Source organism: Anastrepha ludens, chromosome 3 (genome assembly GCF_028408465.1).
Source record: "Anastrepha ludens isolate Willacy chromosome 3, idAnaLude1.1, whole genome shotgun sequence".
Classification (NCBI taxonomy): Eukaryota; Metazoa; Arthropoda; class Insecta; order Diptera; family Tephritidae; genus Anastrepha; species Anastrepha ludens.
In genome coordinates this window covers 99725263-99744103 of record NC_071499.1, presented here as the reverse complement: position 1 = coordinate 99744103, position 18841 = coordinate 99725263, and the positions used below count along the sequence as shown (strand labels likewise).

Below are 18841 nucleotides of genomic sequence, written 5' to 3'. Positions count from 1 at the left end.
CGATATGTGGTTTCAACAGGACGGTGCCACTTGTCACACAGCTAACGAAACAATGGCTCTTTTGCGCGAAAAATTTGATGGGCGAATAATCTCATGTCGCGGCGATGTCAATTGGTCGCCAAGATCATGTGATTTGACACCGTTGGACTTCTTTCTTTGGGGTTATTTGAAAGAAAAGGTGTACCTCGATAAGCCAGCAACAATTGAAGAGCTAAAGAATGAGATAATTCGGCACATTAACGGCATAGAACCTCAATTATGCCTCAGCGTCATCGAAAATTTGTACCATCGGATGGAGGTGTGCCGCCGAGGCCGTGGCAGCCATTTGGCTGATATTTTATTCCATACGTAATTGAGCCATACCAATATTATCATAAAAAAGAGAAATGACAATAGTTTCCTAAAAAAATTGTATTTTATTCAAAATCAACACCGGCCTTTTAAACTTAAACCCGTGTTTACTGCAAAGACTTTTGTTGATGCGCTATAATGAACAGTACGAATCACTTAAGGGGTTATACGCAGTTACGAAGCAAATAAAAGACGGGTTTTCAAGGATTTATCCTGAAGAAACTTCAGAATATTTTAATTTGAAAATTTTTGGCGGTTATAAAAGCATCCTTCAAGGACGTAACAAAATTTTTTATTTATGAAAATGTTGATTATAGAGCGCGCTGCAGGCGATTTCTGGAACCTCCTTTAAAAAAAGACGATTTACGGTGTACATCGTAACTCAGGATTGGATTATCTGAAATCAAAAAACCAAACAAATTTTGTTAATATATTAGATTATCTAGTAATTAATCGTTCGGCTAATCAAAATAGTGAATTTTCACAAAATGGCAGCTTTTAAAAGAAATGATTTTGATTTTTACGTTAAAATTTGGCCGTAAATTGATTATAAAATGGAAAATAAGTATCAGATTTACAAAAGGAACGATTAATTACTAGAAAATGTATCTTTAAAGATTGAGTTAAAACGGTTGACCGATCAAACAAGCCGTTTTCGAGATATCGTGTACACCGACTTGAAAAATGCCGTTTTGAAAAAAATACGTTTAAAGTTTCAATACCGGTTGACACATCTCCGAGGCATCTCTACATATTTAGGTATAACTCCGAAAGTATTGCTTAGATCTACTTCAAATTTCGTGCGTATACTTTTAAAAATATACTTAATTTTTTTCTTTTTTCATTACATTCTTAAGTTACAAAAGCAGAAGAAAATAACAAGATTCCTCACTTCATTGCTAACATAACGGTAAGTAGTTGCAGCAACATGTAAATATTAAAACAGAAAGACTGCGAAGGGCGTGGGATACGGTACACTAGACAGGACTAGTTTACTGCGGCGGCAGCTCTTGGTCGGGAAAAACCCGAGTCATTCCGGTAACCGAGAACCGGCTGCCATGGAAATGGAATGGATAGACGAAGAGCTCCAACTTCCCCTAGAGTCCCGCGTAACCTTGGCACGATTACGTTCTGCATACTATAGGTGGTTAAAATCCTACTTATCCAGAATTGACCCCGACATAGTAAACATATGTCCGGCATGTAAAGGCACCCCGCACGACACTAACCACCATTTCACATGCCGTTTAAAACCTACTCATCTAACACCCCTCTCCTTCTGGACCCAACCTGTCGAAACAGCTAGTTTCCTGGGCCTACCGTTAGATGAGCTACACAAAAACGACCGTTGATTACACTACACTGACACGGCAAAGTTACTACTACAACAACTGGCTAGGCTAGGGTGGAGATGTAACTTTCCAAGCAGTGCCCAAGGTCCAAACTGTGAAGTCCACAAGTGATCTGAAGATGAGTGGCTCGAAAACTGAATCGAATGACGCTCCAAAACGGCGTGTGGCGGATAAAAACTTGGGGCGAGATAAAATCAGGTTACAAAAGCTCAGCCAAGTTTTGTGACAAGCTGAGCAACCGTCCCCAATTCTCTCTGAACACGAGATGAAGAAGCATGCATACACCGTCCGGAAGTATGAGAAGCCGCATGCTTTGAATATAACGGTAGTTGAACGCAAAGCTCCCATGCAAACCAGACAAAAAAAGACGAACGACACTGTATCTCCCTTGCAAAAGCTGGAACAGTTTCCAAAGCCGAAGGCCTCAGTCGAAACAAACCCTTCGGAAACGGAGACTGCCCTTGACTTGAGACCTTCGACTTCGAGGGCAGCAGCTTTGGCAAGGAAAACGGCAAATTGAGATAGGGAATACGGCATCTTAAAGTGGTCCTACCCGTAGAAATAGACAAGAGCAGCAATGAAAGCACAGCACCTGAAGGTAATGCAAATTAACTTAAATTACTGATGGCCGACAACGGAGGACTAGCTGATGTTTATAGAGAAGGGAGTGAGGTCGGCTCTAATAAAGGAATCTAGTGATGGTAAGTTTATTAACATATTTCTCTTCCCACAGTTTTGCAACGCAGACCTGGTGACGACAGTATGCGAGTAGAGGCCCTAGCCTTCTGATTACATTAGCGTACCTGCCTTTTAAAGAAGACTCGCCATCGCAGGCTCTCAGAGACCTTGGTAAGTTGCGATGCGAATGCGAATGCGGTATGGGGTAGCAGCGACATAAACAGATGAGGTGAGTTTCTTTTTAAATACTTACTCTTTACTCACTACTCGACTCTCTACTAATATTGATATATGTGGCCAAGGTAATCATCCCATATACTATAATAGTATTTTAAATCTTTTATTTATGAATACAATAATACATATTATAATTTAAGGCAAACCTCCAAGCCGTTTGTAATCGATTTTTTCCAACTGCACCAATGGTTTCAATTGCTCAGCAAAGATACGCATTTCATCTCCAATGGAATCTTGACCATTTGGAGCTAGAACGGAAAGTTCAACCAGATAGCTCTGAGATACTGATTCTGTACTCATTTCTTGTTGTTTCCCAGGAACAGCTTTTATTTTGGAAACTGTTATTTTCATCCTTCCTTTACGAAAAATATATCCTGAAATGATAATGAAAAATTTCATATTATCAAAATTGAATTTCGTGCTAATCTGATTATGCAATTTACTATATTTATTTTAGTTCCGAATTTAGCTTAAGCTGTCATAACGGCTATTATCCGCTATTATCCACTCCATTTCGCAGTGTTTGCTCTGCAATTACTTTGTATTGAATTTTTGCAATAATCCGATCAAACTCAATTAAAGTCTTGGGTATTCTCACTGTTACTGTACATTTAAAATATGCCAAATTATTTGCATGGGGTATCTATTTCGCACTGCAGACAGCGAACCTCTTGAGTCTGATTTCCTCCTCACACAACTAGTTCTCTCAAATTTTTTTTTTTGCTATCTCAGATAGACACAAGTAACTCACACCAAGTTATGGAGAATTCTTGCGTACGCTGATGTTTTTTGTTTTGTTTCTTGCTTTCACGCTAATTCCAGTAAAGTTTTAATGGCGGCCACTGAAGCCCAATTGGATTGTGCGTGGTTCTCGAAACCATTGTGGGCATGAAACACCAAATGATAGAAAAAGGATTTCTTAAAAACGGTCGCCTCTCGGCAGGCAATGGCGAACCACCGAGTGTATTTCTTTCCTAAAAAAACTTTCTTGTAAAAAACCATCTGCCGTTCCGAGGCGGCATAAATCTGTAGGTTGATGTAAAAACATTAAAACGTGCACCACAAAGAAAGAAAAAGGCTCAGTTAAATACCCAACAAAGAATGTAAGCGCAAATTATATATTATACAATATTAAAAACTCTACTATAGTAGGTGAAATTGAGAGAGCAAAATGGCATTTTATTTTGAAGGGAGCTGATAGTTGCTGCTGGAAATTTTTTTACCAAGTGCGCTTGTGCGTGAGTAATACTCGGTTGATACGTAGTTCAATACTCATTGTAGACATGAAACATTGAATGATAGAAAAAAAGTCCCTAATCGAATTGTCAAGAAAAGAATATCTGTTGATCGGAAACGGCATGAAACTGTAGGTTCACCATTTGCAGGGCACAGGCGCAAATTGGAAAAGACTTTAGGCGAAACACATAAGAAAGCATGTATGCGCCAGTTATATACGTAAGAACACATATTTGTATTTTGCCAACACATCTCAAAAGCTAACGTTTTTCTCACTTGAGTAGACTAGAGGCATTCCGTGTTTTTTATATCACTTCATAATCATGTTATTAAACGTCATGTTACTTCATTTTTAGAAAAATAATTCTTAGAAAAGTGGAAAGAACAACCAAAACAGATTGAAGACATTGAACTGAACGGACTTATTGCTTTATTTTGTACGTATTATTAATAACGGTTCTTTGATAACTCATTACTCAGACACCGCTTTCCAGAGTAGATAGTTGTATGTGATACAGTGGCAGTAGATCATTAGTTCAAACGCTCAAAATGGCTGAGCTCCAAAAATGAGTTAAAGGACGCTATATTTATATATTTCTGCCTTTAAGAAGTGTAACACAAATTAGAGGAGAAGTTTGGCGTTAATACCGCAATATTTTTTTTAAAACCATAAATTAGAAATAAATGCTGTAGTCTAGGGACGGGCAGCAGAGTGACACGCTCGCAGCAGAGCGTGCTAGCAAAGTGCTAGATGGGGGGGCGACAAACTTACATCAGAAGGGTAAGCAATAGGCGTGTACGTATATTAATCACTTCTGAGCAACGCATATGTGTTTGTAAAAAAGAGAGTGAAGCTTTGCCAATAGCAAAGTTACCAGATAAGGGTACTTCATTCCATGTTAGGGGATTTCGAAGTGTTGATCGTTCTTATTAAATAATAAAATACTTTTGGTTTTTTTTTATTGAAAACGCTTCTTTGAATATTAACACCATCTTTGCAAATTTCTATTTTATTTACTTTTATAATTTTTGTAATCAAGAAGCATAGGCGATTTTATAATCAAGAAGTTTGAACATTCGCATGTCAAAGTTTCATAGCTGCTAAACTATGTGGAGAAAAATTTGTACTGACAATCGGTGTATATTTTTCTGAATGAAAAAAAAGAGGTTGTCTGTAAAGTCGGTTTACTGACGATAGTCATAAGAAAATATTGATGGAATGGTTGCAATTTTCAAAACAAAATTTTAATTTTATTTATTTGATAGATATTTTGTATGGATATAGAGGAGGAGGTAAATACAAATACGTGAATTTATATATGTACATATGCGCATATATGTACATACATATATACGCTCACTTAAATAGGAGAGAGCAAGATGTCGAACGTTGCCTTTCGTTTGCTTTGTTTGCTTTGTCGTTCGTTCCGCGCTTTCGCTTGCAGTTCATTCAAGGTAACGATAATGAGCAAGGTAACGGCAAATGAGCAAGGTAACGACAAATGAGCAAGGTAACGACACATTTTTTCGTGCGTACAGCCGGCTAAATCAAATTATGAGACGTTATCACGTCAAAAATTGTCTTCGTTTACATATAAGTATGTATGTATATCGTATGTTTTTATGTTAGTGCATTTTTTTAAAGAATGCTGGTCACAACAGCGAACAGTAATCTCAACCAGCCATGCTTTATTTAAACAATGCATGTTATACATTTTATTTTGTTAAAAAGGACAATTTATATATGTTTCCATTAAAAAAATTTAGGATTTTGTCAAAAAACATTGAGGAAATTATCATAGCAGAGTGGGTATTCTTGGTGAGTACTTAGTTGCTCTCAAATTCAAATCACACGCATATGTCAATGCGCACAGTATGACAAAATACACAAAAATTATTAGAGAAATTTGTTTGCATCCGCTCATGGATTTCGCACCATCGGTGGCAACGCAAACCACTTTTCGCCATGATACACCCATGCGTTCAGTACATTCATTAACACATTGAAATAAATTTTCACCTTTAGTCGTCCCTTTCTTTGGAATAATGTCCAAAGGTTCTTCACATATATTTAGGTGGGCATCAACTCCTCGGATAAAAATCGCTAATTGGGCTATGTCGGATATATCTGTACTTTTGTCAAATACATAATATACAAGACTTCACCAATTCGCCATCCGAAAATGCACGATTCTCAAAAGAAAGGTTTAACGCGATTTCATAAGTTGCACGCTTTGCATCTACAACGTAATCTTCGCTTTCCTAAAAAATTAAAAAAAAATTTTAATAATTTGAATTTTTCCGACCTTCTGTAATTTGGCACATCGAATCGGGATCTTCGTTTAGACTTAAGGATTTGTATATACTTTTCCTTTCTTCTCCTACATATTCATCATATTCATTCCTTTGCAGCTCATAATGTCTCTTTATGTTAAAAACCTTACACACCACACGTTTTTCACATACAAGGCATTGTGATTCTCCGTCTACATATTTGCATAAAAAAGTTACACTCCACTTCGGATTCAAATGAAACAATGTTCTTTTATTTGAGGTCATGCTGAACCAAATGTTTTATATTTAATATTTTATTTAACTTTGCTTATCTAAATTAAAAGTTAAAACAGAATAATATATTACACATTAGAAATAAATTTATGTTTTTGTCTGCAGTTGAACACTGTGCACTTTGTTTTGACGTTCGCCGTTTCAAATTTTTAAATAGAATTTTCAGCACTTTCACTACATCCACACCATACAAATACACTTAATATTAGTGGTTTTTTATGCGACAATAGTATGTAACTTACGGTCTTAAAAAATATCGTCGAAAAATGAAGAAATCACGAAAAAACTGCTTTTATTTATGAAATGTCAAAACTTATGAGTAAGAGTTGCCGCAGTTGTTAAATGTGGGAATCAATTTTGGAAATTGTTGATTTTATTATTCATGATTTATATACATATGTATATACTATTGGTTGTTTATTTTTATTTGCAGTTGTGCATTTCAGAGTGTATTGGATTTAGATAGGCGAAATTAGTTTTCTATCACGTCCACTTTTTATGAAAAATAAAAGAAAAAATGGTATCATATAGTAGCTAAACATTCTGAAACATTTGACAAACTTCGGTAGTCGAAGAGAGTTTGCAATTTTATAAAGTAATTTGCTAAAAAATTGGATTTTCTGGATTTCTTAGCTCAATTTAAAAAAATATATCCGATCTCAAAAAACATTTAAGTAATCATAAGATAAGTGTGAAAAATTTACAGATTCGTCAGTATATGCAGTGATCAATATTATTGAAGATTTAACTGTCATTGCTTTCCAATATGTAAGATTTTAATTTAATTCCAATTTGAATATTTTCAGAGGTCTTAATCTGCTTACATCTAGCAATTAAAAAACAGTATTACGCGAACTTTTGAAATGTTTAATTGCTTGTTTATTGTTCTTCATTATCTTAATTCATTATTACAATATAATAGAAAGTTTAATATGTATTAAATTTAGTTATTGAAGAAAAATCTACCAAAAAACCTATTTTTTTAGAAATTTGTTGATATGAAGTTAAAAGTTGGCATCCCTGGTAAGAATTCATGAATAATTGCTCTCTCATTCAGGATACAAACACAGACACAACTCGCTCAATTTTTCCGTTTCTTCCCTGTGCTTTGTTATCCCCCTTTACCTAGCACTTTTAAGCACGCAGAAGCACACGCTGCCGCACAGTGCAAATGTGCTGAGTTTGCCCATCACTACTGTAGTCGATAAAAATACGGCGGCCGCCGTAGCCGAATGGGTTGGTGCGTGACTACAGAGAGAACGTTGGTTCAAATCTCGATGAAAAACAAAAACAAAAAAATTAAGAAAAACATTTTTCTAATAGCGGTCGCCCCTCGGCAGGCAATGGCAAACCTCCGAGTGTATTTCTGGCATGAAAAAGCTCCTCATAAAAATATCTGCCGTTCGGAGTCGGCTTGAAACTGTAGGTCCATCCAATTGTGGAACAACATCAAGACGCACACCACAAATAGGGGGAGGAGCTCGGCCAAACACCCAAAAAGGGTGTACGCGTCAATTATCATTATATATATAGATATATATATATATATACATATATACATACATAATCGATAAAAATTTCGAATACTTTCATGTAATTCCCAGTAGAAAACCCCTTTTACCCAATTATCTGTAAGTATCCTATCTAGCAAGGCCCTCTTAAGTCAAGCGATTCAAGGAGGCTTACCAAGAAGCCAGGGAAAAGCGCTTGCCTTAATGCTTTCTTTCTATTTATAATTTACTCCAATGCAGCCCTGCATGAACTCACTATACTGCTCTGGTAATGCGATTCACAGTAGATAATTTATATGCATGATTCAATTATAGAAGGTTAGGTAAAGGAATTTTGACCTCTTCGTTCCTTATATTGGATTGCATTTACGAAGGATTGCGAAAGAGGGAAAAAAGTTTCCCCTTTCTTGCCTAAAGGTAGTAACAAAGTACGCAAAGTAGCAATTAATGGAATAAAGAATGAAAGAAAAACTGAGCAATATAGATTCCATCTACATGGAAACAAAACAATAAAAACACTATTGCTTTCCTTTAATATAAATGTAATATTTACTTAATTTTTGTTGTCTGGATGACTACATCAAATTAACTTTTCAACAAGTCGATCTGGATTATTTTATAATTAATTTTCGGAAATTTAGAGTGCTAATCATAGCTCTATAACTATTGTTAATGAAAGTATGTATCTCTGTTAAGTATTTACCAATACAGTAAATACATCATTACAAGACTGAAAGCAAGTATTAGTCTTTTAAACCATCTTATAGAAAATTATCACTTATTTATAATAATAAATTTTATTAATTCAAAATTAGTTAAACTTATAACATTAGTTTGCTAAACTAAAATTATTAAATCTAAAACAGCCCCTCTTGATTAAGTGTATTTATTATTTTTTCTATTACATTTACACTATTTGGAATAATAAATTATTACCCTGTGATTCCTCAATCTCTTAAATCTGATTAAAAATATTCACTCAATCGTTAAATTGAAAATTGCATTATATTTATTCTTAGTTTTCGGTCCAACTTCAAGTATTTTCAATAAATAAAAAGAACTATTTTAGTAATTGATAGTATTTCCTTCAACATATTGACTAAATCGACACATGGCTTTCTTATGCTAGGATACACTCCGTTGCATGTGAATGCACTATTGCCGGCTGCAGACCAATGAATCTCTCCACCAAACTAGTTCTTTTAAATGTTTCTTTATTTTTTGGTCTGTCCACATAATTGTAGAGTTGTAACAGCCAGTCTGCATATGCCCTCGCGCGTTATCTTGAAGTTTTCCCATGTATCCGAGGAGACCTTGATAACTGGTTTTCTATCCGACTATTTCAGAAACAAGAAGCACTCAAATGTTTCCAGTTTGAAGGTTTACTACCCGATGGAGAGAATAATGAGATGGCGCCTTGCGTGGTTCCGTTACTTTGCTTTCTGCGAATTTGACAACGAGTTACGTGATTTTAGCTCCAGTATGGCCCATACCATTTTCGTAACTTGATTTAGCATTTTTTTTTTTGTTATTTAGTCTCGGAGTTTTAGTTCTTTCTTCATGACATTTTTCTAGCCTGTTCTAATTAAAAGTAATGTTTATAATTTTGTAAAATATACATTTTTTAAAAATTAGTTCAATAATTCACTCAGTTTTATTTAGCTTTACTTTTTTTTAACATCTGGTAGCATTGCCCGCGATTGCAGCTGTTGTTGGTGTCTTCTGCTTTCAGCAGTCAAATCTCTCTCTCGCTATTGCAGTGTTGCCTAGCTTTGGATATAAAAACGTACTAAAATGCCCATTTAAAGAAAATAAAACACGAAATTTTTATTGTGTTACTTAAAGCTCTTTGAATGCGTGACAAATTGTCTTTAGAATGTGCGTTTTTTTTTTAATAAATGTGTTATGCTTATGTACAATTTAATTTATGAGTTTTTTTTTTGTTAAGCGAGACTCTTTTGTTAAGGGAACGACTTTTTTGCTATATTTGAGGTTATGTAACTAGATAAGGTACTCTTTTTGTAAAAATGTCAGTATGGTTTCTTTTGTGGCTTATTTTTACAATGAATACAACTCTTAATGTCCTATGTCTCACTAAGGATTGATGACCGGAAGAAACGATTACACCTCTATGGTTTTAATTTGCATTCAGAAAGTTCAAACGCTTTTTAAAATGTGTAAGAAGGTTTTCAATCTTAAGAAGAGTTGAGAGAAGAAGATTTAATATTCTTGCATAACCTTAAATGGAGCAAAAAATTAAATTTGCACTTTGAAATTGTCAAATTTTATAAGAGTAAAAAAATGTTCATTAGCACTAAAATCTTCTCTGGGAAGTGAATAATAAATATTTTCTATTACATGTTTCTTACATGTAAGTTTTAACTTTAATTTAGATATGACGGAGGAACTTCTTAAGCGTTTTGTACACAATTTTCCAACTACAGTATAACATTTGAACTACATAAACTGCTGCTTTTGCGAAAGTATGTAGAAGATATGGGTGCACTTCCAAATATTGCTGCTTACAGTATTGAAAATTTTATGCAAATTTTTATGATAAAACGTCCAAAAACTTTCAAGATTCTGCAGCAGATCAGCAGGGAAATACACCACATGTAAAATAATTATTTGAGCACCCAGTCGAATATATGAATATTTTACGGGCATATACTGAGTATGGTTAATGGTTGTAAATGGTTAAGGTGTGGCCCTTTAGCACTGCGACCATATTGATCTATTGTGCACCCTATGCTGTCTATTGACTGTTAAGTATGCTTATGAATTGTACCAGATCCTTCTGAGGGAGTGATTGAAGGTCTTCATCTGCAAGCATGAACTTGTTTAAAAATCTTTTCCTTCTATGCGTCAACCCCGGACATTCGATAATGAGATGTTCCATAGACTCCTCATCTTCGCAGCAGAATCTGCAGGTGCTGGTGTTAGTTATGCCTAATTTATGTAAGTGTTTGTTGCAGGTGAAGTGACCCGTGAGGGCGCCTGTGAGAGTGCGAATGCTCTTTTTGTTTAACGTGAGGGCCATGTTGGCTCTTTTAGCGTTGAAACTTAGGAACTTTTTGGAGTGTCTAAGACCCTCTACATTGTTCCAATGCTGATTTAATAGAGTTTTGGCCCAGTATTTTACTTTCTGTTTTAGGTTGTTTTTGTTGAATCCGAACATAGGACTAGGTCCGATGAAGTTTTCATCTGCCCCTTTTTTGGCTTGAAAGTCTGCCTTTTCGTTGCCGTCATATCCCTCATGTCCCGGTACCCAAATTAATGAAACATTGTTTTTGGATGCCAGATTATTGAGTGCCTTGTGGCATTCTAAGAGGGTTTTTGAGTTGTATGTATAGTTATCTAAAGCTTTTAGAACTGATTGGCTGTCCGAGAGTACTTTAATCTTTACTCTCTTGTGGTTTCTGCGTTGCATGATGTTTACTGCTTCCATTATTGCGTATAGTTCCGCTTGGAAGATAGTGGTGTCCCTGGTGAGAGTGTATGATTTGTGGATTCTGGGCCCCACTACACCTGCTCCTACACCATAAAGTGTTTTTGATCCATCAGTGTACCATTTATGTGAATCATCATTCATCCATTTCGGGTTTGTTTTCCACTCGATCCTCTCAGGAAAGGTAACTGTGTATCCTTTTGTGAAACAGAGGGTTGGGTCAATGTGGTCTGAAACTTGAGCCATGCTTATGGTGTTTTTGATTTTATTTAGGATATTTAGGTGACCGGTGAGGTTGCCCAATTTGAAATTTACTTTCATGTGTAGCATGAGTGCTTGCGTAGCTGCTTCCTCTTGTATTGCTATATGAAGTGGTGGGAGATTAAGGAGTGCTTCCATGCCAGTTGGGGTAGTTCTCATAGCCCCTGTGATGCATAGGCAAGCAAGCCTTTGCACTTTTCCCAGTTTGGTTATCGCTGTTTGTTGGATAGATTTGCTCCACCATACTAGTGCCCCATACAGTATGATTGGTCTAACCATTTGGGTGTATATCCAGAGGGCCATACTAGGGCTGAGGCCCCAGGATCTCCCTAGTAATTGTTTGGTTGTCCACAAGGATTTCGTGGCTTTTTTTGTTATATTATTTATATGTGATTCCCAAGTGAGTTTTTTATCTAAGGTTAAACCTAGATATTTGGCCTCTTCCTTTAGTTCTATCACTGTTTCATTTATTTTCAATGCAGGAAACTCTAACTTTCTTTTTCTTGTGAAGGGGATTATTGTGGTTTGTTAGGGTTGATCGACAGCCCCTCCTTTTTACACCATTCCCATGTTGCGCTCAAGGCATTTTGCATTAAGCCTGTTAGTGTCCTTTCATGGTTGCCTTTTATTATAACAGATATGTCATCTGCATAACCAATGGTTATAAATCCCTTATTGTTTAGGTGCTGCACCAAGTCATCAACTAGTTGGGACCATAGCAGTGGATAAAGATCTCCTCCTTGCGGACATCCCTTTACTGTTGTGACATTAAGTTCAGCTGGCCTAACGAAGCTTTAATAATCCTCTGATTAAGCATTTGGCTTATCCAGTGTGTTAATATTGGGTTTGCACCTCTTTTTTCGAGTGCTGTTTCCATGGATTTGTAATTTGCGTTGACGAAGGCTCCCTCTATGTCCATAAAGGAACATAGGGCTATTTCTTTTTGATTTAGGGCCTTTTCTATATTGACAACGAGTGTGTGCAGTGCTGTGAGTATATTAGTGTGCTGAGTATATTTATAATGAAAAGGCTGATAAGAAACATTTTAAGATGGATTAAGAATGTGCTTGATTATGTATTTTCTCTCAGAAATTAAGTATTTATTATTCCTCTTTTACTTCGACAACACTTATTTATAGATTAATAATATGATAAACAGATTCAAAAAACGTACCTAGGAGCTTATACACTTCAAAAGCTAATTTTGAAACTCACAACTGAATCACATCATTGCGAAAAACAGCCAAAAATTGCTTCAGGGATGCGCACATAAATGCAGATTAAAATTGAGAATCCATAACCTGGAAAGTACTGTATGTGGAGAACACCAGCAAAGAGCAAGTGAATACAGTAACAATAAATACAATAACAAGTTCTGGGGTGTTTATTTTAATATACATACATATATATCGTAAGTAAGTATGGGTTGATACAATAGCGGCGAGGAGCGTTTGTATTTATTTTTATTTTTTTTTATTTTTTACAATTTGAAAACTTTTCGGTATGCTTTTATTTTCTCATTTACAGAGGCGAAAAATCACCTCGTTGAAGAAAGGAACAAATTGAAGCGCCAAGAATAAGAAAAATTTATTTAATAAAAATATATTATTGGAATACTATAGGAAATTTCGTGGACTACGGGTGCATATTCATTTATGTATTTGACGACACATTTAATTGGAAATCGCATCGAATTGCGGCAAATTGGAGTGCATTGCAAATGTGACGGTGGAAACTATTTAGATTGCGGAGATGGAAAAATGGTTTCGGTCTCTCACTTTATACTTCTAGCAGAAGAAAATAAATTCCTTCATGTAGGTGACCACAACTGCAACAGGTAATATATAACATTCCGGGAGCTCTGGGAAAAGAAACTGACGTATTTGAAATATTGGTGTGCAAATTAAATGAGTGTTTTTCTTCTAAGCGAAACTCGACTTTCGAAAGACATTTATGTAATGGCTTAAATTCGTTTGAAGGTGAAGACTTTAATGAAACGCAACGCGCGCTACATACGCGCCTATAGAACTGAAAAAGCTGTTGGAAAAAGAAGAAAGCTTTGATGATGTTATCAGTGCTTGTTAGATGTATGAACTAATTAACCAACACTCGCAAAGTATAATACTGCGGAGAGTGACACAGTTAATTGAATTACTACAACTTCGGAATGGACAAGGCATAAAGAGGACGATTACGTATGGTGTGGTTAGAAGAGGTATAAGAGTATGAATTTCAACTGTCCAGCAAGGTATCAAAAAATGCAACAAATGTGGGCGTATAGAACATTTTGCTCGCAAATACTAGATGAAGAGCCGAAAGCGCAAGGCGAAGGAATTTGAGTACGACAACACGGAACAGCCACGACTCCAGCGGTCGAGGATGTGATTTATCGGAGAGAAAGAAACCAATTCAGAAGATACATACCAAAATTTTAACTGCTTCAAAATTAATGACATGAATGATGATGTCATTCAATGCTGTATAGGAGGGCAAAGCAACGCGATGATAATTGATTCTAGGTCGCGTTTCAATCTCCTTAGCAAAAAGGACTGTTAAGCAGTCCAAATTCGTTGGATCTCACCCATAGTTGTCGTTTTTAAAGGAAATGGTGAAGTGAGACTGTGCATCGACATGCGACAAGCCAACAAGGTTGTACTTCGAGAGAATTATCCCTTACCAACTTTTAACACATTCATGACAAAATTGAGAGGGGCAAAAACTATTCTCTAGACTGGCTTTAAAATGGGCATAGCACCAATTATATAAATATAATTGGCGCATACACCCTTTTTGGGTGTTTGGCCGAGCTCCTCCTCCTATTTGTGATGTGCGTGTTGATGTTCCACAAATGGAAGGACGTACAGTTTCAAACCGTCTCCGAACGGCAGATATGTTTATGAAGAGTTTTTTCATGGCAGAAATACACTCGAAGGTTTGCCATTGCCTACCGAGGGGCGACTACTATTAGAAAAATGTTAATTTTGGTGTTTCACCGAGATTCGAACCAACATTCTCTCTGGGAATTCCGAATGGTAGTCACGCACCAACCCATTCGGCTACGGCGGCCGCCGGCATAGCACCAATTAGTACTAGATAAAACAAGTCGTGATATTACTACTTTCATAACTCACAAGGGAATCTTTCGTTATAAAAGATTGATGTTTGGAATCAACTCTGCCCCAAAAATTTTCCAGCGAATAATGGAGAGGTTGCTGTTACCGTGTGAGAAAGCACTAAATTACATTGATGACGTCATTATTTCTGGGAATACCGAAATAGAACATGAGAATGCCGTTAGCCAGGTACTGAAAATTTTCAAAAACAATAACACGCTTCTTAATAACGATAAATGCGTATGGGGCGTCAAGAGTTTTAAAAATTTTTGTTATCTGAGGAGAGAAAATCTCCAAACCAGGATAAGATTAGCACGATTCGAGAGTTTACATCACCGCAAACAAAGGAGGGGGTTGAGTATTACGTACGAGTATTTGTGTATTACGAATGGTGACTAATTTGCGACTTTAGTAGCCGCTTTATGCTGCTGATGAAGTCCATCAGATTTTTTCATCTTCATACGTCATCTTCCATACAGCTGTCACAAACAGTACCCGAAGTAATTCCGAGTCTCACAGCATGTATACCTGTGTATAAATTAATTTGAAAGTTGAGATTTTGTGATCCTCAGAATATCCCCCTAGTCCCTCCGATCCACACATGGCCAGAAGGATTTGGCGACTGTACAAGTTTGTGTACTTGCCCAGCGCTCGCTTAGTAAACGAGAAGTCCATCGTTCCAGGAGTAGAGCACAGGTTGTCTAGGGGATCCCGATCCTCTCCTTTGGCGGGACACTACCTCATACGTCCCTTGTCTCCTCAGCTCTTCCGCTCACTTTGACCAGGTAGCCAGATTAGCTTTATCTCAAAGAATTCTGATGCAATCGAGAGTGAAAACAGGCATTCCCTGACCAGTTTCGAGTGCACTAAAATAGAACCAGGGCCCTAATTGCCGCTTAGCTATCGGATTAAATATTTACCTTCTTAACAGTTATTACGCAAGTATGTAGCCAATCAGCTGCTTCTTTGATTGCGGCTTCCTCTGTTTGGAACACCCTGCAGTGATCCGGTAACCTGAACTTGTGTCTGATGGGGAGCTCTTTGCAGAATACTTCTTCTCCAACCCTACTATCCAACTTCGATCCATCCGTGAACAGGTTAACTAAGCCCTGTCCCCAAGTGTTGCACCCGGTCCACTCCTCCCTTGATGGAATGCGGGTGGAGAAAGTTCAACTTGGACTAAGCGAGGTTACACACTGATCCGTTGTCAGAGAGATGAACCCGAAGTTTTTGAGAATATTTGAGTATCCGTAAGGTTGAACCTGAAGCCCGAACCTCTCAGCCTGATTGCAGTACGTGCAGCGGCAGTTTTGCCCTCTCCAGTGAGTTGCACCAGACAATGGCAAAATTGGCTTTAATATGGTATTATAGAGCCAAAATACAACTCTTGGCGAGAGGCGAAGTTGGTATAGTTTAATTTCTCATATTATATTTTATATTATATAATGTTACTTACCACGACTCACATATTCGAAATCCAATCTGCAGCCCAATTCTGTGAGGAAGTCTAAAATTGTGGAGGTACACCCAACATCTATGCTAGAGCGAACAAGTGTTGGACGCGCTCTGTCTAATTCTGGTTGTCCTATGTATCGTAATTGAAATGGTGCATCTCTATCTAATGCTCTCCGAACACGAAGCATTAGTGGAGCTGTTTGTGTTGGTTGCCGCAGACTTAAGCACACTTCCAAATCATGAAAAGTTTCAGGTGACGCATCGACCGTATCACATAATCCTCGTAACCTATGTTTAAAACATAAATAATTGTATTAATAACTGTTTTAAGCACATACTAATCACAATCGCTTTCATTTATAAATATTTAATAGGAAAGCTGACCGACATTTCACCGTATCTAAAATATGATTACCATCAGCTCTTGGTCCCACTCAAAGTCGATTCCATGTGACAGACCAGAATATCTCGGTTCCTGATAAGCGTCAAATGATGTAATCTTCGAAAATGTTCTGGTCTGAGCACCACCTGAAACTAGACGTTGCCCCCTGCCATAGAGCTCTGCATCCTCTACGGCTACAAACGACGAAGTTAACTAGACTGCATACTGCTACAACAACAACACGCACAGAAGGAGAAACGTTACAAGCATTAAAAAATAACGGAATCCAGAACATGAACTTAGCACATCGTTTGTTCGCAGCAATAGCTGCAATATGCACCGTAAAGATCGCAAGCAAGATAACGATCTATCCTATTCGATCGTACAGAGAATACACCTAAGAATGTCGAGGTATAGTTGCCCGGTCAGGAGATGTCGATTTCAAAATAATGAATATATCCATATATACCCTCAGTCATCTGCTGTCTGACAAGATACCACCCCGACATGGGTGCGCTTATCAGAGGTGAAAACTGATTAGTAATAAGAGTAAGGCGCATGGCGATCTTTAGCACCCAAGTCTACTAAATGATCGTTGGAGCTCGCCTGACCTAACAACTGCCAGCTCTGGTCTGATAAATACTATAGCATAATATGGTGGCCACTACTATCCCTAACATCAGATCATTTACCCATTATTATTTCGATCGATACGCCTGCAGAGTTTATTTCCGCGACGCACAAGCTTTACACCAGCTGGGCGATGGAAGCAGCTGTCTTAGCAACAAGGCAAGATATGCTGAAGAGGTAGTCGGCGGATTTTCGTTGGCTATATTAAGCTCAGATATGCCAGGCTCCATAATCACTGTACAGGGAGCGCGAATGAAATATTGTGCTGGCGTTAGCACCTCTAAGACGTCAACGTTTTCCGAGACAGGACATAAGGGCCGCGAATTAACATTGCCGTTTATTGACAAATAAGCGTCCGAAGTTTCTAAAAATTTAAAGTTGATAGGTCTGCAACACGATAAAAATGATATTTAGCTATTTTGATTGAAGCTTTCCCAAGGCAGCCGAAAGAGGGAGATCGAGGAGCTATTAACCTCCATTCAATTCCGTCTCTTGAAGACTGCTCACGATTCGCCCTCAAATGCTCCAAGTTGAAAAAATAATTAGTTTAGCTCTCGTAATTTACGCATAGTTTCGACAAAAAAAGTGGCATTTTCGGACCATATAGTTTAAAGCTTTCAGAACCACTCGAAATGAATCAGTTGAGAAATGAGTCGAAATGAATCTAGGTGAACAGCCGTGGTTAAAAAAAAATTGACAAGTATTGCATTTCCTCGGAGGCTGATTCATAGAAAAATGGTCCACAAAAGTCTATCTCAGTAGTTTTAAATTCTCGATTGGTTTTTACTCCTTCCGAAAGTATGATTTCACTTATAACGCATGGGATGAAAAGCCCCGTCCCAACACATATATGGCCTTAGTTTTGCATTCACCTCTTTTTCAGTTAATACTAAACTTAAAAAGTCAACTGTTAAAATTTAGCTTGTGAGTTATTGTGCTAAGAGTAGTTCTACTTTTGTTATTTTCAAAACAATGGATCAAAAAGAACTTCGACTTTTAGTTTTACACTGCTTCTTGATGGGAAAAAATACCGCTAAAGCGGAGCAAAAATACTGGGTTATCCAACACTGCTATTTAAACGCAATTAAACGTTTTAAAAACGATGCTTTTTAATGCTTTGAAAAGCTTTTCTAAGCATAACTAGTAGTAACAGCAGAGAACGTTCCCAGATAAAAAAGCGCGAAAGACTTCTAGGCAGATTGATAGATGATCATTAGATTCCAAGAACTGCATCCCAGGCGGAGTGTTGCTGACATCCATCGAGAAATTTTGATTGACCTGGAAAAGCCAATAATGAAACGAAGAGTTGTGCTTCGATTCACAGAAACAGGGCTTCACGATCGTCTAGACCGGAAGAAGCTATTGTTAACAGCATCGCAGAATTTAGTTTGTTCGAGAACATATATGCTAGACTCAAAATCAGTGGCGTCATATTTTTTTCAGCGATGCAAGGAAAATAAATAGGGTTGGTCCAGATGGTAGGAAATATGCAGCGGGCCGCAGCAGTTGTTTCCTGGGCCTACCTCAAGATGAGCCTGACGAAAGCGACCGATGATATACTCTACACTGACGGGCTTCTCTTACTGCTACAACAACAACAACGCTCTATTTTTTACCTT

General features: G+C 37.2%; 2 protein-coding genes across 2 annotated transcripts in view; both read right to left on the bottom strand.

The window, feature by feature from the left end:
• Positions 1-2697: 2697 nt before the first annotated feature.
• LOC128858598 (mediator of RNA polymerase II transcription subunit 18) overlaps positions 2698-18841 on the bottom strand; it is a 32633-nt gene continuing 16489 nt past the window's right edge. The window contains exons 2-3 of the mRNA XM_054095001.1: positions 16212-16498; positions 2698-2992 (exon numbers count right to left, since the gene is read on the bottom strand). Of these exons, the coding sequence (XP_053950976.1) occupies positions 2754-2992; positions 16212-16498 (526 nt within the window). The 3' untranslated portion in view covers positions 2698-2753. The remainder of the gene's footprint in view (positions 2993-16211; positions 16499-18841) is intronic.
• LOC128858597 (uncharacterized) lies at positions 5823-16201 on the bottom strand. The gene is made up of 2 exons (XM_054095000.1): positions 15676-16201; positions 5823-15621 (listed from the first exon to the last, which is right to left on the bottom strand). The coding sequence occupies exon 2, from the start codon at positions 11943-11945 to the stop codon at positions 10689-10691; it is 1257 nt and encodes a 418-aa protein (XP_053950975.1). The 5' UTR covers positions 11946-15621; positions 15676-16201; the 3' UTR covers positions 5823-10688.

Excerpts from the sequence above, each read along its gene's own strand:
- LOC128858597 (XM_054095000.1), bottom strand. The coding sequence starts at position 11,945 with ATGGCCCTCTGGATATACACCCAAATGGTTAGACCAATCATACTGTAT.